The sequence below is a fragment of the Melozone crissalis genome, unplaced genomic scaffold (genome assembly GCF_028551555.1).
Source record: "Melozone crissalis strain CALT ecotype California unplaced genomic scaffold, PUWL_Pcris_2 ptg000041l_1, whole genome shotgun sequence".
In the NCBI taxonomy this organism is placed as follows: Eukaryota; Metazoa; Chordata; class Aves; order Passeriformes; family Passerellidae; genus Melozone; species Melozone crissalis.
In genome coordinates, this window is record NW_026535819.1 from 7,987,097 (window position 1) to 8,004,600 (window position 17,504).

The 17,504-nt window shown below is 48.8% G+C and overlaps 1 protein-coding gene across 1 annotated transcript in view; it reads left to right on the forward strand.

Moving 5' to 3' along the window:
- Window positions 1-17,504, forward strand: part of ASTN2 (astrotactin 2) — a 357,490-nt gene that overhangs the window by 313,916 nt on the left and 26,070 nt on the right. The window contains exon 20 of the mRNA XM_054283890.1: window positions 8,754-8,895. Within this exon, the coding sequence (XP_054139865.1) occupies window positions 8,754-8,895 (142 nt within the window). The remainder of the gene's footprint in view (window positions 1-8,753; window positions 8,896-17,504) is intronic.

Consider the following 17,504-nt stretch of genomic DNA (forward strand, 5'->3'; position numbering starts at 1 on the left):
ATTTCCAGGACCAAGCTGTGAAGTGTAAGAAGGGACTGGGGACAGGGTCAGGCAATAGTGGCAATAATATAAAAGCCCCAAAATTGCACTTTCCCGAAAAGTGCAAGGAGATATGAAGCACAGACCAATTGATGACTTTTCACCATAGGTTTACATGAATTTGATTTGACAAATTACCTGCCATAATTATGGTTTTAGCAATTCATTGCACACTGAATTTAATTCTAGGGATTGTTCCTTTCCTTTCCTGCTGGTCTGGTATTTCAATATTTGAGGGCCTTTCTTTAGGAAGCTTCCCAGGATTTGTCCTCAGACATAGCTCATGGTGAAAGCTGCTTCACTTCACATTTAGCCATCTGAATCCCAGCAGAAGATGAAACCTCCCAGCCCTCTGGACTGGTGAAGCTCAAATACTCCTTGGTGCAGTGTTTGCATCCAAAATTTGGTAGTCATTTTTAGATAGTAGCGCATTCCCCCAGGAACTACAAAAGTGCCCTGATGCATTTAAGGAGAGTGAGATTATTATTGAGGTTTTGTTGCCATCTCTGCAGTGTCTGACACATCAGTTTGTGCTGGATAAAGTGGCTCTAGGGCTGGTGGGATTCCTGGTGAACATAAGGCTCCATGCAGCCCTTGGATCTGCTACAGGCTGCCAGCTATGGGCCTTGGGGACCGCAAGTGCTCTGGACCATTGGTGCATTGTTAGAAATCTCTAGTTTTGAAGAAGCTAAATAATAAAAAGAAAGCAAGAATGAGGGTGGGAATGAGATCTGTGGCGATGAGAGTGAGAACTCTCTCTGTGGTGATGGACACAATCCTCTGCCAAACAAGAAGGATCTGAGGAACAGAGCTCAGCTCCCAGTACAAATGGGCTCCCACTTTGCCTTGAAATCAAGCAACTATTTTAACATGCTGCAGAGCCCCAGACAAACCCCAGGGAATAGAGACATTCACTTGGACTCTGCAGCGTGCTAATGTGAGTACGTGGCTCTGAGATTGGAGCTGGCTCATGCCTGGATGTCTCTGAGCACAGCAGAGTCAGCTCGTGTCTGGCTGGGGGTGACCCTTAGCAACCTAGTGAACCTTGAGAAATCCTGGAGGGCTCACAGCACAGAATGAAATGCTTTAATTCCCCCTCTCCTCCAGCGGCACGCTGCCTTGGGGATGCGTTTTTACATCAGTGAAAGCATTTTTTCTGAGGTCTTAGATATTGACTGTGAAAGACCTGTGATAAGCAGTCCTTGAAGAGGTCAGATGAAGGAGCAGGGAGTCCTATTGATGATCCTGAGGGAAGAATACACTCATGATTAACCTTGTGCATCGTAGAACATTGCAACTCATGCAAATTAAGATCCCTTCCCTCTTTTTGACTAGCTTTCTTGATGAGAACAGCTCATCTTTCAGTTCCACTTGGTGACTCCATGCAAGTTCCAGCCCTGAAGAGCACCAGTGAAGGCATTTAAGTGACTTCTGTGACCCTGGAATGCAACTTTTGCTCTTAGCTCAACTAAAGCCTTGCTCCTTAAATTTAACCATCTACAAATGCTGTCTTCTTCCATCATCAGAGGACCTGGTGATGAAAACCTAGAGGAGATGGAGGCTCAGAGGAAAGCTCTTCATCATTATTAATGTTCTTGGTAGCATACACACACAGGAAGCAAATTCCCCCAAAATTCATAACTTCAAAAAGGTGAAGCTGTTCAAGGAACTGGAGTTTGCACCTTTGTACAGGTTGGGAAGTGAAGCACAAGCTGTGCCCAAAGTTGCAGCCTAATCGCTTTCTTTCTAGGCTTTTCTGCCTCAGCCTAGACAACCTGTGCCCAGCCAGAGAGATTCCTGATGGATGCGTCTTTGAGAAAAGCCATGACAATGATATTATTTCTGAGGCTGCAGGGTTTTGGGGTGTGGGCTTTAGGCTCCCATCTAACATGAGAGGCTGGTGTGCATGGATGCTCCCAGAATGTGGGCAGAAATTTTTTAGTAATAACTGGGCCTTTTTTATGTCTTTTATAATCTGGCAAGCCATGCAGGGAAGGAGGTTTTGACATCATTCCACCAGGATCAGTAGGGATGGTTTGCTTTTAATGATCTAGGCAGCGAGACAGACCATCTGCTGATGTAAATCGGAACAGCTCCGTCGCCTGAAGTTATGTTACACTAATTTAAATCAGCCCATCATTTCCAAGACAAACCAACCACCTATCACTGCCTTCCCCCACTGAGTGCCAGATCCAAAGCATGCTAAACCCAGGTACAACCTCATGGTGGAGGAACCACCCTGCAAACCTGTGCTCCGCATCCACTCATCCAAAAACCTGGTCCAAGTCTTCTGCTCACAGCTCTCCTCTGGTCCTCCCCTCCTTCAAGGGAAAGCCCCAAATGAAGAGGAGGATGAGGCAAGGACCCCCAAAAGGTGACAGACTTCGAGGGCCGAGCCTGCCATTTGTTTCCTCATTTCAGGAACCAAAACCTGGCAAGGGGAAGTGGAGTAAGGTCTCTTTTTCCATCTGCTGCACTGGCATTGCTCTGGAGGTCACTGCTGGGGACGGAGGTCCTCGCTGGGCCCCATCTGCCTTCTCTTGGCTCCCTCATTTATGCCCACTTGGGCCTCTGACATTCTACTCTGTTTTTCTTTCCTTGAAAATGGATCGGGAATTGGGAGCCGCTGCGCAGGAACGCGCCTGTTCCCCATTACAGCTCCACCGGGGCTGTAACACGATCGTGCCTGCTTCGTACCCACACAGATATTTATTTATCCATACAGCCTTTCTCCTTGTTTTCATTAAGTTAGGCAGAAAAGGTTAATCTTTCTTCTGCTAAAGCTTCAAAACCAACCAAACTAAATAAAATATGATTTCTTTCATTTCTCTTTTAAAGGACACTCTCTCTCTTTTTTCTTTTTTTTCCCCTTAAGTACCAGAATGAGGTCACAGTCAGAGATGCCACAGGAGTAAATTGAAAACAGGTTGAAAAAAAGCAAAGGGGAGAAAGACAGGGAGAGAAAACCCAATCAGGGGAAAGCGCCTGGTAACGTTGCAGGGTTGGTTTCATCCAACCCAGTAAAGAAGCTGTCAAGACAGAGACATTGGTGCCTTCCTGCTTTCCCCTTTGTGCTCTTTCTAGGAATCTTGAAGGTGAATGGCAGCAGGGCAGGTCTCCTCTCATCTTAATTTCCACTTTGCTTTGCAGCGCCTGGGTTTTCTCCGTGCTGCTCTTGGCACAGGCACATGGGCTGAAGGTGTGGGAACGCCTGTGAGGGTCCCAGAGCTTCCTTTTGCTCCTCGAGCCTCCTGGAGGCTGCTGGCCTGGCTCTCTTGTTTAGTCTGGTTGAACTGAGCGCCGCAGCTCGCCCTGTCCTCGCTGGGATGGTTGGTGGGTGATTCATCCAGCCTGCTGTCCGCAGCTGGCACGGCCGCAGTGGAAGGACTGAGGCAGGCTGAGGCTGTTGGATGCTGTGTGCCAGTGCTCTGAGCCTGCTCCCAGCCATTTCCACTCCTCAGCCCCTGTTCCTGCCCGTCTGAGCCTCCTGCCATGGGAAATGTGCTCACTGGAGAGCACACTGCCAGCTCAGCCTTGCAGACAGGCAGCTGAGCTGGGGATGTCCTCCTCCTGCTCCAGAGATGGAGCTGAGTTCCTGGGTGGCTATCTATTGGGGAAGATGAAACAGGAAAGCCTTATAAAATATGATTGTCTGGCAAAAGATTCTGAGAGTATAGAAACTATAAGTGAGATTGAAATGAAAGCAAGTTTTGAGATACCTCAGTTACTGAACAACTGGAAAACAATGGTGTGGCCAGCTGAAGGTGATCCCCTTTTGATGGAACAACACCCTCTGCTTGCAGACAGGCCCAAGGGTCAGAGCAGACCCTACAGCTTGGCAGAAGGGGCCCAAAGAGGAGTTTGTAGGGTTTAAAATGTAACACAGTATGGTAATGTAATGATTCTTATAGGCTGTGTGTAAATGCTATAGGATTTGTGTATTGTACTAGACTGGTTAGTGAGAATCAGAATAGTCAGCATGGAAGAAGATTTATTGTATTGTAACGGGAACCTTGCTCTCTTACCCTTTTACTCTCTCACCCTCTCATCCTCTCTCCCCCTCTCTTCTCTCGGGCCTGCTCTGAGCTGTGTTTGGCAGCTCCCAGCAGGGCCCTGCACCCAGGCCCTTTGCAATAAACCCCAAGTTCCAGACCTGGCTCCAGAGATCTCTCATCTCCATCCATCCCCACCATCCTACCCCTGACATTCCTACAGTTATCCCAGAGTGCCACCAGTGGGATGACCCCTGGCTATGCCTGCTGTGGCCAGAAGTCTGCAGAGCTTCCCATAATGGGAAGCTTCAAGCTCCAAGCTTGCTGGTGTTTTCCTCTATTTTAAGGGCAGCCACACCACTGGAGTCAGTGTAAAAGATGCTTAGAAAACCAAAAAGAGGAGATTTGCCAAACTCCACAGTCATGCCTGTGAATGAGGACGAGGCAGTAGAAAGGGGAGAGAAGGGAAATGCCGCCTGGATGGAGCTGCATCTTCCTGACAGTTATTAGTAGAGCAGAGATGGATTTTCAAAAGCTGCCCGGGAAGTGGATGGTTTGGGGTATATGAGCCCTGGAAAGGCATGAAAATAAGGGAGAAGAAAGTCTTGCAAGGATATTAACTCCTTGCACTTAGGAGTGTCAGCATCCCATTGCTGGGCACAACTGCCCCATAATTTGTAGTCAGTGAGCAGCAAGTGACATTTTTTGCTCTGTGCACAGCATTTTCCATAGTGATATTGAGCTCTGTTCTGGGTTTTTACTACTGAGAAGTGAACACAGGTGAGGCATCCTCATAGGAGCCAGTTATTTGTCCTTGATATCTGTAACAGCTTATTGCTTTATTTAGTGTGACATCAATTATTTATTACTATTAATGAAGGACACAGATGTCTGTCTGGTCAATAAAATATCTCCTACTCCACAGAGATGATGTACTTAGCTATCATTTACTCTGCAGAGAACCTTTGGATTCTTCCTGAAATTTAATAACATGAGCAAAGATACTCAGGCAATCTAGAAGGTTTGTGCTTCAGGGCTGCTTTGGGAGGCTGAAATCCTTCTTTATATTTGCTGGCGGGATGTGTGAGAACACAAGTCCAGATGGGAAAAAGAAGCCCCTTTGCTTTCCATCACGAGCTACTTATCCATGTAATCCCTTTTATAAAGTGGTCAAACTCCTTCCTAAAAGATGGTTGGGTTATTTGCCCTTTGCAGGAGTAGACCAACCATTTATCCACGTCCAATTTACATCCTCTGGCCATTACTGCCCATTAACCTAACTATTGCTTTTCCATCTGAGTGCCTGCTCTGTTGACGTGTTCACAGTCATGTGTCTCTATTTGGCCTTTTTTTATCTGTTTTTATTAGGGAATTTGGGCTTTTTGTCCTTTCCCTGTGAAATCTTCTGTCCTTCTTTTCCTGTGCCTTGCTCTTGAGCGCAGTTGAGGAATGCCGTGCACTTAGTCCTCATGTGGCCTCATGCAGCAGGGTCAGTGTTCTCCTGCTGCTGCATGATCCCAGGATCATTTTTTCTTGGTAGGGCAACATTACTGGTCAATCAAGTGGCCCAAGTGTCCAAAGCCAGGTTGGAGAGGGCTTGGAGAAACCTGGCCTAGGGGAAGGTCCCTGCCTGTGGTTGGGGGTGAGGTGAAAGGGGATGATCTTTCTTGTCCCTTCCAATCCAAACCATTCTCTGATTTATGATAATTCTCTCACCATTCCACCAAAAGCAGCTGTTGCTTTAGCTCTGTTCCACTGACAAAATCCCAATCTAAATCTAGGGAATAACTTGTTTTCTGCTCCTAAAGAAGGAAATTTCATTCCAGCTTCTCTCAGAACACTGAGGACTGAAGGGTCTCTGCCTTCTCTTTTGTGAGATGAACAAATACAATCTCTGTGTGCCCTGCTTTTCCAGGGGAGAGCAGGGAATGGCAGCTCCTTGCACTGGCTGCAGGCTGACAGCTCTGAGTCCTGCCCTGTCCCCAGGGTGTCCCTTCTCTGTCTTTGCTCCATGGTCTGTGCAGTCTGGCACCACCAGTGATCTCACTGCTGCTTGTTCAGGTGCAGAAAAACTCCCAGCCTTGGGGCTGAGCTTCCAGCATCTTTGTTAGCATCTATTTTGCTGTTTTCATAAAAACCTCTTTGCTTTGCAGACCCAACAAGAGAGGAGAGTTACCCAGAGGTTGGGGACTGAACCTCTTGCTTTGAGGATTTTATTGCAAGGGTTTTGTCTCAATCCAAGTGGAGACACTGTTGACAGACCCTGCAATCTTCATTTCCTCCTATGCAGGGGGGACAGAAGTGAACTCCATTCCCTGAGCAGGTCTGATCCATGGCAAACCAGACCACTGTGGGAAGCAGCTGCTGCTGTGTGTGAGGGCATTGCTCCCTGCCAGCCTGTTCCCTCAAAACTACCCAGGAAGACCATGGAAGAGGAGCTTTCAGATGTTAGTGTGTGTCCTGGAGAAAGTTAGCTGTGCAATTTTAATCATAGAATGGTCTGTGTTGGAAAGGACCTGAAAGATCATCTCATTCCACCCACCCTGCCGTGGGCCTGTCCTGCCCTTCCACCAGACCAGGTTGCTCCAAGCCCCGTCCAACCTGGCCTTAACACATTCTTTGAGCCAGTGGTTGCACATGACATTTTCCATCTCATTTCCAGTCTCCTGCAAGTCTGGTTCCACCCTCTCCCTGTCTCAGCCCATCCCATCCCTTGTGCTCCCTGGCACAGATATCCTGGCTGATCCACCTACCTGGGGGCTGCCCAGCCCAGATCTTGGACTCCAAGTCCCCCTGGCCTCACCCAGCTCTCACTGCAATCTCAGCCCACCTATTTTCTCTCCTAGCCCTCCTCAGCTGCTTAGAGGAAGGTGTGAGATCCCACAGTATTCATCCATGGGATGATCTGTCCCCCCATGAGGCTTCTTCCTGCTCAGGAGGGAACTTGCTTGAGTCTGGAAGAGCCTTAAAGCCCTTTGCTCTACTTCAACAGCACATTCTGGTCCTGAATTGGTGATTCATCAGGTTTGTAAGCCATGGCAGAGTCTGCTCCCAATGACTCCTGGTGACAGGGAGTTCCCCAATCCAGCCCAATGCTGTAGGAAAAGGGATGGAAATGAAAATTGGAAATGAGTAATAGGGGTTTGTTTGTTTGCTTAAACCATAAACCCAGAGCTGAGGGACTTGTTGAAGGCTGGGCAGTGCTCGTGACTTCCAGGCAGGGATTTTCCTGCTGCCAACCCAACCTGCCTGAGTTGTCTTGGGATTTGGGACAGACCTGGGTCCAGGAGCTGGGCTGAGCTGCAGAGACTGGTGACAGAGCTGCCTGAAAAAGTTTGGAAAGAACAAGTCGTGCTGGGAGCATTAAAATGAATAATTAAGGCTTGGATTCCTTCAGGGAGGAAAAGAATTTATTGCTGCTCTTTTCTCTGGCCAAGGGGGATATTTGTTACCGAGTTGTGTGCTTTGAGACAAGACGCAAATGCGGTTTAGGGGGCTGGGGATGAGGGGAGTTTTTCTTCTACCTGGATAATTCAGCTTCACAGTGGGATGTTCTGGGCTGGTTACACCACTGGCTTCTTCCTTAGGGTCTGTACCAAGAACTGGTGCTTCGTTTCAGTGCTCCTCAGTCACTTTTGCCATTAGAAAAAACAGAAGTGCTGAGAAGGGAATTCTCCTCCTCCCTCTGCTGCAATGTCTTGACATTTCCCCATGCACAAGGTACCCAGCACAGCAATCTGGGCCCAGCTTGGCTTACACAGCCATCACCTACAGCAGCCTTGCCCCTATTCCCACCACTGGGAACAGGGCACAGCCTGGGCAATGCTCTGTCTTATTTTCCTCCGTGTTACCTCAGGCTTTCAGTTACACCAGTGTGAAATGGGAATTAAATGCAATGAGCTCTAACCAATAGACAGGCTGCCCACTGCGAGGAGACAGGTTGCACAGCAGTGGACAGTCATGCCCAAAAACCTTAATAAATGGAGCATTTTCAGTTTCAGCTGGGCCATGATCTGAGTGTTTAATAGGCCTTATAAACCAGAAGACTAAAAAGAAAGGTTTTTCAGTATTTTTAATTAGTGTTTTTTTTTCCTTTGAGTACTTATAAAAAAGCAAGTGTTCTTCAGCATGACTGAAGGCGATCCAGTCAGAGCTCCAGGAGCTGGCAGAGTGCTGATGAAAGGGAATGCAAAGCTACTGGGTGTCATTAAATTAAATAAAAAAATAAAAACAAAACCATCACATTGAGAGAAATTCTACCCAAGCACTAAAAATGTATTTTTTGCTGTTAGTCCAGCATAGAAGAAACACCTTTTGCTGTGGCAGGTAATGTTTGGAAAAGGCCATGCTTAAGAGCTGGACATGCAGCAAGGGCAAGAATCCTTGTTTAGCCAGGCTTCCAGATCTTCTGTATCCCAGCTCTGGGTGGTGTTTCTGCAGTGTCTGCAGTGAGGCCACACATCCCCTCTGTGCTGCGATTGCAGCTGGCCACGCAGTGACACAGCCCTGGCCCCCATCCCTGCACAGCTGGTGGCCCAGGTGTGTTTCCTCCTTGCTTTGCCCACAGGTGACATTCTCCACACAGACCTGGGACATCCCACAGCCAGCTGGAGTTTTTGATTGTGCGTCCTTAATAGAGATGTTCCTACAGTGATTTTAAAGCGGTCAGCAGTAATTCACACCTGTGTTGATGCTCTGGTCTCGCTCCTCTTTGCTCTGCAGGAGAATCCCTGAGCTTTGCAGATGATTTGCTCTCTGGCCTGGCAACCTCCTGCGTGGCAGCGGGTCGGAGCCACGGAGATGTCCCTGAAACCAGCCTCTACTCAGTCATTTTCAAGTGCCTGGAACCAGATGGTCTGTACAAGTAAGGAGAGACACATGGGGAGCTGCTGGGGGCAAGGAGGGATCTCCAATGCTGTTATTGGGTTGTTATTGACCTTTTTGGTCAGCACTGTGTTACACCAGACACGGGGCAAATGGTCAGACTCTGCCTGATGCTTTGGGTGAAATAGAAAAGAACTGTCTGCCAGTGCAGTGCTGGAGGCACTGGGAGTCTGTGGGACACTCCTGGATAACTCTTACTTTCAGCATTCTGTGTTTCCAGGTCCATGCCTGGTGGACAGGGTGGTCTCTGATGGATGAACTAAGCTGATGTGGTCAGATTGGAGCAAGTTGCCAAGTTCCTGGTGGGATGAAATAGATGTCAAAAGTGTTTATAAATTGCTGTTTCTCTTACTAGGACATATTTGAGATCAGAGAGACACCAAATCCCTCTGCCCACTGCCCACTTATTGTGGATATTTGACTCTTCTGAGATACTTTTTGGGGGTTGAATTTTCTGTTTGAATCTTGTGGATTCATGAGTTTCCAGAGCAAAGGGATAATATCAAGATCTGAATTTTAACTTCTCTTTTAGAAACATTTGGACAGGGTCTGGGCTTTCCAATCTGGCTCATTAGCCAGGGCATCCTCTGTCTTGAGAGGGATATCAGGATTCAGATCAGTAAGAGAGGAAAAACAGAGCACAGAGGCAAGGAGACAGAGGAGAGACAGAGTGAGCAAGAGAGAAACACCCAGGGCTTAATGTCAGAGTGACTGCAATAATTAAAACACATTTTGTAGTGAGTAATGAAACTTTTTATGGGACCACAAAAGCATTTAAAGTGAGAGCTGGCAAATAGTCTGTCAGCGAGAACTTTTTAAGACCTTGATTAATACTTTCCCTCTACCACCCCCCAGTTAAGTATGTTGACAGCCTCCAAAGCCTTTATTGCACATCCCTGGAGCAGGGCTGTCTCCAGGAGTGGGCTCCAAGTGGTACCTCTTGCCATTTAATAATATCAGACATTTTCTTGTCGAATATCTATAATGCATAAATATAATTATTTATTTCTCTGGGAACTGGGCTGCTCTGAAAAGGTGCCAGGGGAGAGGCTGGAGCAACCACAGAGCTTGCTAGTCACCCAACTCCCATAAAACTGGCCTGTTGTGAGCTCCCAGCTGCCAGGGGCACTGGGACAGGGAAGAGCCACTGGTTTTGATGGAGGCTGCTGCCGTGGTGAGCACACAGAGCTGGGAGCCAGCAGGTCTGGCTCTTGGGCAGCCTGGGCTGCCAAGGCACCCTCCCCATCTGCCAGGCAGGGGCAATTGCACTCACCCGTCACTTTAGGGGCTCTGTGAGCTAATTCCTGCTGTCTGCAGAGGGCTGGGAGAGCCTTGGGTGGAAGGCAGAGGGCTTTGTGCAGGGTTTTGTCATCCCTGTGGTCAAAGGCAGTCTTGTGCTTCGATCCCAGCCCCAAGGCACATTGCTACGGAGGTGGGCAGCAGAGCTGGCGGTGCCCTGTGCCCTGGGCATGGGACAGCAGCTTTTGTGGGGAGCCAGGGCTGCAGGCAGCCAGCAGGCAGCTGTGCCCTGGCACCAGGGAGCTCTGGAGCTTGTCCTGTGTGGGGACAGCCCCAGGGTGATGCACAGCTCTGGCTCTGTCCCACAGCAGGGCTTAGCTCTCCGCTCCCAGGGCAGTGCACACATGGATGGGCACATGTTCCTGTGGGCACATCTGGGGCACAGACCCCTGTTCCTGGGCATCCAGAAACATTGCATATGGGCACACCACAGCACTCCCTTCTCGCTGGCTGCTGCTGCTTGCCCCAGCACGTGGCATGGACTGATAAACCCTGCTCCACTGCTGTGGGTCCTGCCTGCCCAACACACACACACCCTCCTGCTCCAACCTGGGCCCTGCCCAGCATGTTTGCTGAGCATTCTCAGCTACACAGGCACCCCCATTAAATATTGCTCTGCTCAGATGTCCCCAGGGTGGCACACAGCTCTGGCTCTGTCCCCCCACAGCATGGCTTGGCTCTCTGCTCCCAGGGCAGTGCACACATGGATGGCTCATGTTCCTGTGGGCACCTCTGGGGCACAGATCCCTGTTCCTGGGCATCCAAAAATTCAATTGCATGTGGGCACACCATAGCACCCACTCCTTGCTGGCTGCTGCCTGCCCCAGCACATTGCATGGATTGATGAACCCCTGTTCCATGTTGGCATGAGCTGCTGTGGGTCCTGTATGCCCAACACATAACAACCCTCCTGCTCCAATCTGGGCCTTGCCCAGCATGTTTGCTGAGCATTCTCAGCGACACAGGCACCCCCATTAAATATTCCTCTGCTCAGATGTCCACCCAGTTGCAACACAGCGTGAGGAAAGCCAGAGCAGTGAAATGTGAGGCTAACGCTGCTCTGCGCCCGCACAGACAGAACAACAACACAAACACGGGCACGGGGTCATTTCTTAAATTGAATTTCTTCTGCTTGTTTCATTTGTTTCTGTGGAAAAATAGCTATCTATAATAGCTCTGGGCTGGGTATAATCCTGATTATAGCCACTCGCAGGGCTCTGTGCTGTTCTCTAGGCTGGGAGGTAAGCACACAATCTGCAGCATCAAAAACAAGTTATTTACTTCTGCAGTAGTCTGAGGGTATCACATAACCCTAGCAAGGGGACTGGGAGGTCATGGAAGTCTCTTCTGCCCTGTAAATATGTCGAACATCCTGTCCTTTTCTTCTGTAGTACCTACAGCAATTACACTCTGCTGTGGACCATTCATTTGGAGTACTACCAGCCTGAGATCAAAGCCAGGCTGGAGTATGAAAACAAACCCAAAAAATGTTCTACAAGCAAACAAATAAACAAAGTCTGATTGATTCCTTTGCTTTTAAGACTTCTGTAATTCCAAAATATAAATGAACAAAAGGAGAACTAATTTCTTTGTCCTTTGCAGTTTCAGTCTGAGGAAAATATGTTGCCTGACAGCCCTTTTTCTTTGCCTTTAACACATTGGGGCTAAAATGCCAGTCCCTGCACAGAGGGTTTTCCAGAGCAAGTAGATCATGTCAGCAAAGGCACGTGCTCCAAAGGCTTGTGTGCATGTGTGGACCATCCTCAGTACCCATGCCACACCACACACAGGTGCCCATCCATGGAGATCCATGCTGAATTCATGGGAATGTACCCCAGGGATCTATACATGGGTGCTGAGGATGGTCCTTGAAGTTTTGCTGCAGTTCTTAAAAAGCAGAAATCTTACATTCTTGTGAAATGGAGAAGGAATTGCTCTCCCCTGGGGTCAACTGGACCAGAGCTGTCTGTCAAGCTTCCTCCCAGGTGGATCTGTAAGAGGATGAGGTGAGGAGGGCAGAGGGAGAGATGTGGATGTGTCTGTGCAGTGCTCACCTTGCGTGGAGCCGCCAGCCTGGACAGCAGCCAGTGCCACTCAGATGGATGGCTTGGGAGCCTTGGGAGCACCAGGCTCTGACAGGCAGCTTGTGATGAACCAAAACCAAAACAACAGCGAGGAGGAAGGGCTCTGGCTTGTCTCAGAGATCAAACTCAGCTTGGGGGACTGAGCACCCCACAAACCCATCCAATCTCTTCACTGAGGAGGCAGGAGCTTCCCCTGGGCACCCCACAAACCCATCCAGGAGGAGGCGGGAACTTCTCTTGGGCACCCAGAGTCTACCTGAGCCTTCATCCCAGCTCACCCATCTCAGCTCTCACCCCATTGCTGGGGGAGTGCCTGGGGATGCCTCATGGCTGAGCTGTACCTGGTGTACCAGAAGGCAGCTTTGCCAGCCCAGCACGTTTCCTTCAGATGCTTGGGGAGAGCGTCCCTCTGCCAAAAAGGGAAATTCTGGAAAGGGAAATGAAAACCCCCTCCAGCTCCTCAATGGAGCTGCAGTGCAAACACACCAACCTCTTCCCTGCGCCACAGATACTATAATTATAGATTAGATTAAATCCCAATGTTTCACTTTATTTACATTCCTGACCTAGCCTATTCATTTCCAGTGTTTGTGCCAAGAATCAGCACAAAATTTACTGGAAATAATATGGAAGTCATCAGGATTCCTTCCAGAGCCTTTCCTTGGAGTGTGTTCATATGCTGTGAAGAAGCCTTTACATTCCCTCTGCTGGCTCAGATGGGGTTTCCCCAGGGTGATCATGAACCAGCCCAAAGCTCTGGAAGAGCACGTTCCAGGGGTGTTGGAAAGGTGGAAACCTCTTCCTAGGGGTTGAAGATTGAGGACTGGAGGGAAGGGGATTCAGTCAGAGCTCAGAATGGCAACACGAGGCTCCCATCTGCAGCCAGGACACACCAAGTCCTGCCCAGGCAGTGCCATCCTCTGCAGGATCTGCAGGCCATCGACAGCATGGCCAGGCTCACCTTGGGATAGCATGGAACATCCCTTTTTTGGTGAACTTAAAGAAAAATGGAGAAGTGTGGAGCAGGGAGAGCCCACCAGAGCATGCAGAGGCTGCAGTCCCACAGGCTGAACGTGCTGAAGGAGCTGGCCCAGAGCAAGGCTGATTAATGCAGAGTGACCTCTGCCGTGTGCATAGCTGGGATAAAAAGGGGAACAGAAAACCCTTGGTGCTCAAGAGCGTGTTCATGCTGGCAGCAGTCCCCTGCTCCTTACATGATGCTAATTGTTGTTGTTGGTTTTTCGTCAGGGAGACACATGAGTGAGTGTCACAGACATGTTTTATGAAAAATCCTTTCTTTAGGATTTTTTCTCCTGAGATGCTGAGAGGCCTCAGGAACAAAATGTAAACAATGATTATCTGCTGCTGTGGAATGCAACACATGCATCTTTGATTGGTCTCATGTGATTGTTTCTAATTAATGGCCAATCACAGTCAGCTGGCTCAGACTGCCTGACACACGAGCCTTTGTTATCATTCTTTCTTTTTCTATTCTTAGCTACCCTTCTGATGAAATCCTTTCTTCTATTCTTTTAGTATAGTTTTAATATAATATATATCATAAAATAATAAATCAAGCCTTCTAAACATGTAGTCAACATTCTCGTCTCTTCCCTCATCCTCGGACCCCTGTGAACACGGTCACAAATGAGCACTGGAACAATCAGAGACAGATCCCAAACAGTTCCATGGCTTGGGTTAAAACACATCTGTTCCAGCCCTTGGCCAGGTCCCCTGTGTGCACAGGAGCTGTGCTGCTTCACTGAATCCCCCTCTCCCCTTCCACGTGCTCTGCAGCTTCCCAAAGCTGACTGGTGCAGGGCTCTAGTTTCTCCTCAGGCATTCCTGGCTTGCAGGAGCTCAAACAAGGCAAGTCAGGAGCTGATTTTGCTGAATCCTAAGCCTGTGCCCCAAGTGCAGGCTCATTCTTTCTCAGCACTTTGGGGTTGTGGCAGAGCCAGGCTGCCCTGTGCTGGCTCAGGTGTGTGGCTGTTCGTGCTGCAGTGAGTCCAGCACAGAACCCTCTGGGCTCACCTGGGCTGTGTGTGCATCACTGGCTTGCAGGGGGACTGGCCCCATGGGAGATGGGCTGTACAGGGAGCTCAAGGGCTCAGCACAAGGGTACAATCTCTGCACTCATCTTCATGCAGTCCCATTTGTGGAGGTGGGTTGGGCTCCTGCTGAGGCTCCAGCATCAGGAGGACACACACCTAAAAACCACAGGGAAGACATTCATGGTTTCTTCACGGCCAGTCAAACCTGGGGGCTCTTCCCAACTTCACCATTTACTCTGCTGAGGGATTTAAGAAGATCATTTTGTCTCACTTCTATCATCGCCTATTTACCTGTCCCCTTTAAAAGCTCAGGTTTTAGTCTCTCTCGTGCAGTCCTCGTGTCCTGGGTGGCTCAAGGCCTCGAGGTGCTGCTGCAGTGTTGCTACGCTGACTATTTGCCATCACCCTTCTAAAAGTTGTGTTTGAATCAGAATTTTCCTTCTGATCTGTCTCTGCCACCACTACCCAACCACCTGGGACAGATCTGGCATCAGGAGATGCCTTTCTCTGACCTCAGTAGAACTTTCTTCTTTAGTATCTGCCAAGTGTATAGGTATCTCACACCTTTTTGCTGAAAGACCAGGTTTTCCCTCCCAAATTCTCTGCTTCTGCTCATACCTCATGCCACAGAGAGCAACAGAACAGCTTTTGCTGCCTCCTATGGCTGTCTCCTCTCTGCCCCTTCCTCAGGACAATCAGACTGACATAACATTTTTGGTTTTGTCCCTAAAAACTGCCAGCATCTAAATCCCAAACCTGTCTGAGTCCAGGGCCATCCACATTGTCCCTCTGGAGGTGGCTGGAGGAAGGCTGGCAGTGGTGTAGTGAGGAAAAGGAAAGAGGAGGAAGAGGAGGAGGAGGCATGAAGGGGTTATTTTATGGGGTATTGCAGCTGTGCCAATATAGGATTCTTCCTGGAAATGGCAGTGGGGTGGAGAGGAGGATTTTGGCCTCTTTGCCTGTTGGTAGACAGATGGATCTTTACAATTCCACCTTTTCCCCATCAGCAGTCCCATATCACCAACCCCTTTTAGCCACAGAACTTGGAGAGTATTCTTTATTCCTGACTGTGTAGAAACCTAATGCTGCTCCACATCCAAGTCTTATCTCATGGACTAATGGGAGAGGGAGTGCAAGGGCTGTGATATAAATATCAACACGGGCCTTGCTGGCTTGGATTTGCTCTAAGGCAGCCAAACCTGCATCGTGCTACTGCCTTGGAGCCCTTTGTTTTGTTCATCAGGTCTCCATGGTGCAGAGCACCCTCCTCCTGAAGGCTGGGAAGCTGAGGGCCATGCTGGTTTGATTATTCCAGCACAGTTTGAACACATCCCATTTCCAGGACACAAAGAACATAGGACACATCCTGCTTTTATTTATTTTCTAGAGAAGAAGGGAGTGAGGAGAAGGGCAAATGTCCTTGTTGGCTGTGTCCTGGTCACAGACATCTTTTATGGAAAATCCTTTCCTTAGGATTTTTCCTCCTGAGAAGCTGGGAGGCCTCAGGAACAAAATGTAAACAATGGTTATCTGCTGCTGTGGAATGCAACAGGTGCATCTGTGATTGGTCTCATGTGGTTGTTTCTAATTAATGGCCAATCACAGTCAGCTGGCTCAGACTGCCTGACACACGAGCCTTTGTTATCATTCTTTCTTTTTCTATTCTTAGCTACCCTTCTGATGAAATCCTTTCTTCTATTTTTTTAGTATAGTTTTAATGTAATATATATCATAAAATAATAAATCAGCCTTCTGAAACATGGAGTCAGATCCTCGTCTCTTCCCTCAACCTGAGACCCCTGTGAACACGGTCACAGTGTCCTGGCAAGGGAAACTGGGACGGAGAGGTGTGACCTGCCTGGAGCTCCTCAGTGATCTGGAGCTGAGCAGAGAGGTGAGGGCTGGCCATGCTCACATTCCACAAAGCCCCACTGCAGGAGAACACTTAGGAGAGTCATGTTCAGGAGAACATTTAGGAGAATTGCTTTTTTTGGATCAGGTGATTAAGAGATGCTCCCTGCAAAGAATTGTATTCTCTATTCTCTTCCTAATTTCCTTGTGCAGTCTGGGACTCAGGGATCTGAGAGTGGCAAGTTTGACAGCTGCCCTGTGCCCGTAGCAGCTCAAGCTGATATTATTTATAGACAACTCAAGATTTGGGATTATTCAGGCTTTAAGGAGTGGCCAAAAGCAGCACAATTCTGTCCACAAACATGCCTGAGGAAGAGCATGTCTCCGTGGGTCTTTGGGGTCTCTGTGGGGTCTGTTGGACTCTATGGGATCTCTGGGGTCTCTGTGGGTCTGTGGGGTCTCTGTGGGGCCTGTGGGACTCCAAGGGATCTCTGGGGTCTCTGTGGGGAGTATGGGGTCTCTTTGGGGTCTGTGGGACTCTGTGGGATCTATGGGGTCTCTTTGGGCTCTGTGGGGTCTCTCTGGGGTCTGCCCAGGTGTCCAGTCACTACTGAACCCACAGGTCTCATCTGAGCCCAGACCATCCCCACAATCAGCTCAGGCAGACTCTGGGTGGGACCCCAGCTCCCCAAAGGTGGGAATATTTGGCAGTGATAAGAGGATAAGTCACAAGCTAACCCTACCTGCCCATCCTTTTGTCCACTCTCAAAAGCAAAGTCTGGATGCCATGAGCTGCAAGTTCTGTCCCAGCTAAGCCCAGCAATGTGCATTTCTCTCACATCAGGCTGCAAGTCCATAAAACTAGTCAAACTTTTTATTTTTGTTTCATTTTTCCAAAGGACACCTGCAGCACATCCCAGCCCATCCTTTTCTTGTAACAACAACAGCACAGAGAGTCCTTCACCAGCCTTGTCTCCCAAAGAACACATTGTTATTTTCATTTTCCTTTTGTTTGTGTGTTATTTATTTTCAAAAAAACAAATCTCTTTTAATCTCTGACTTGTGCAGAACATTACATCAGTTAGCACCCACCTCCTGACCATGCCAAAGTGGAGTTTATCAGCACAAAGGGGCCTCTCCAGCTCTGCCACCCCTTCTCCCCCTCAGGGCCATGGCTCTTTCCCAGAGGAACAGGGAGTTTGTCACAGGAGAGCTGCAGGCAATGGAGCCCCTGCCCAGATCTCAAATGGCCTTTAATTCATTCCTTGGGGTTTGGGTTGTTTCCCCCCTGCCTGTCTTTG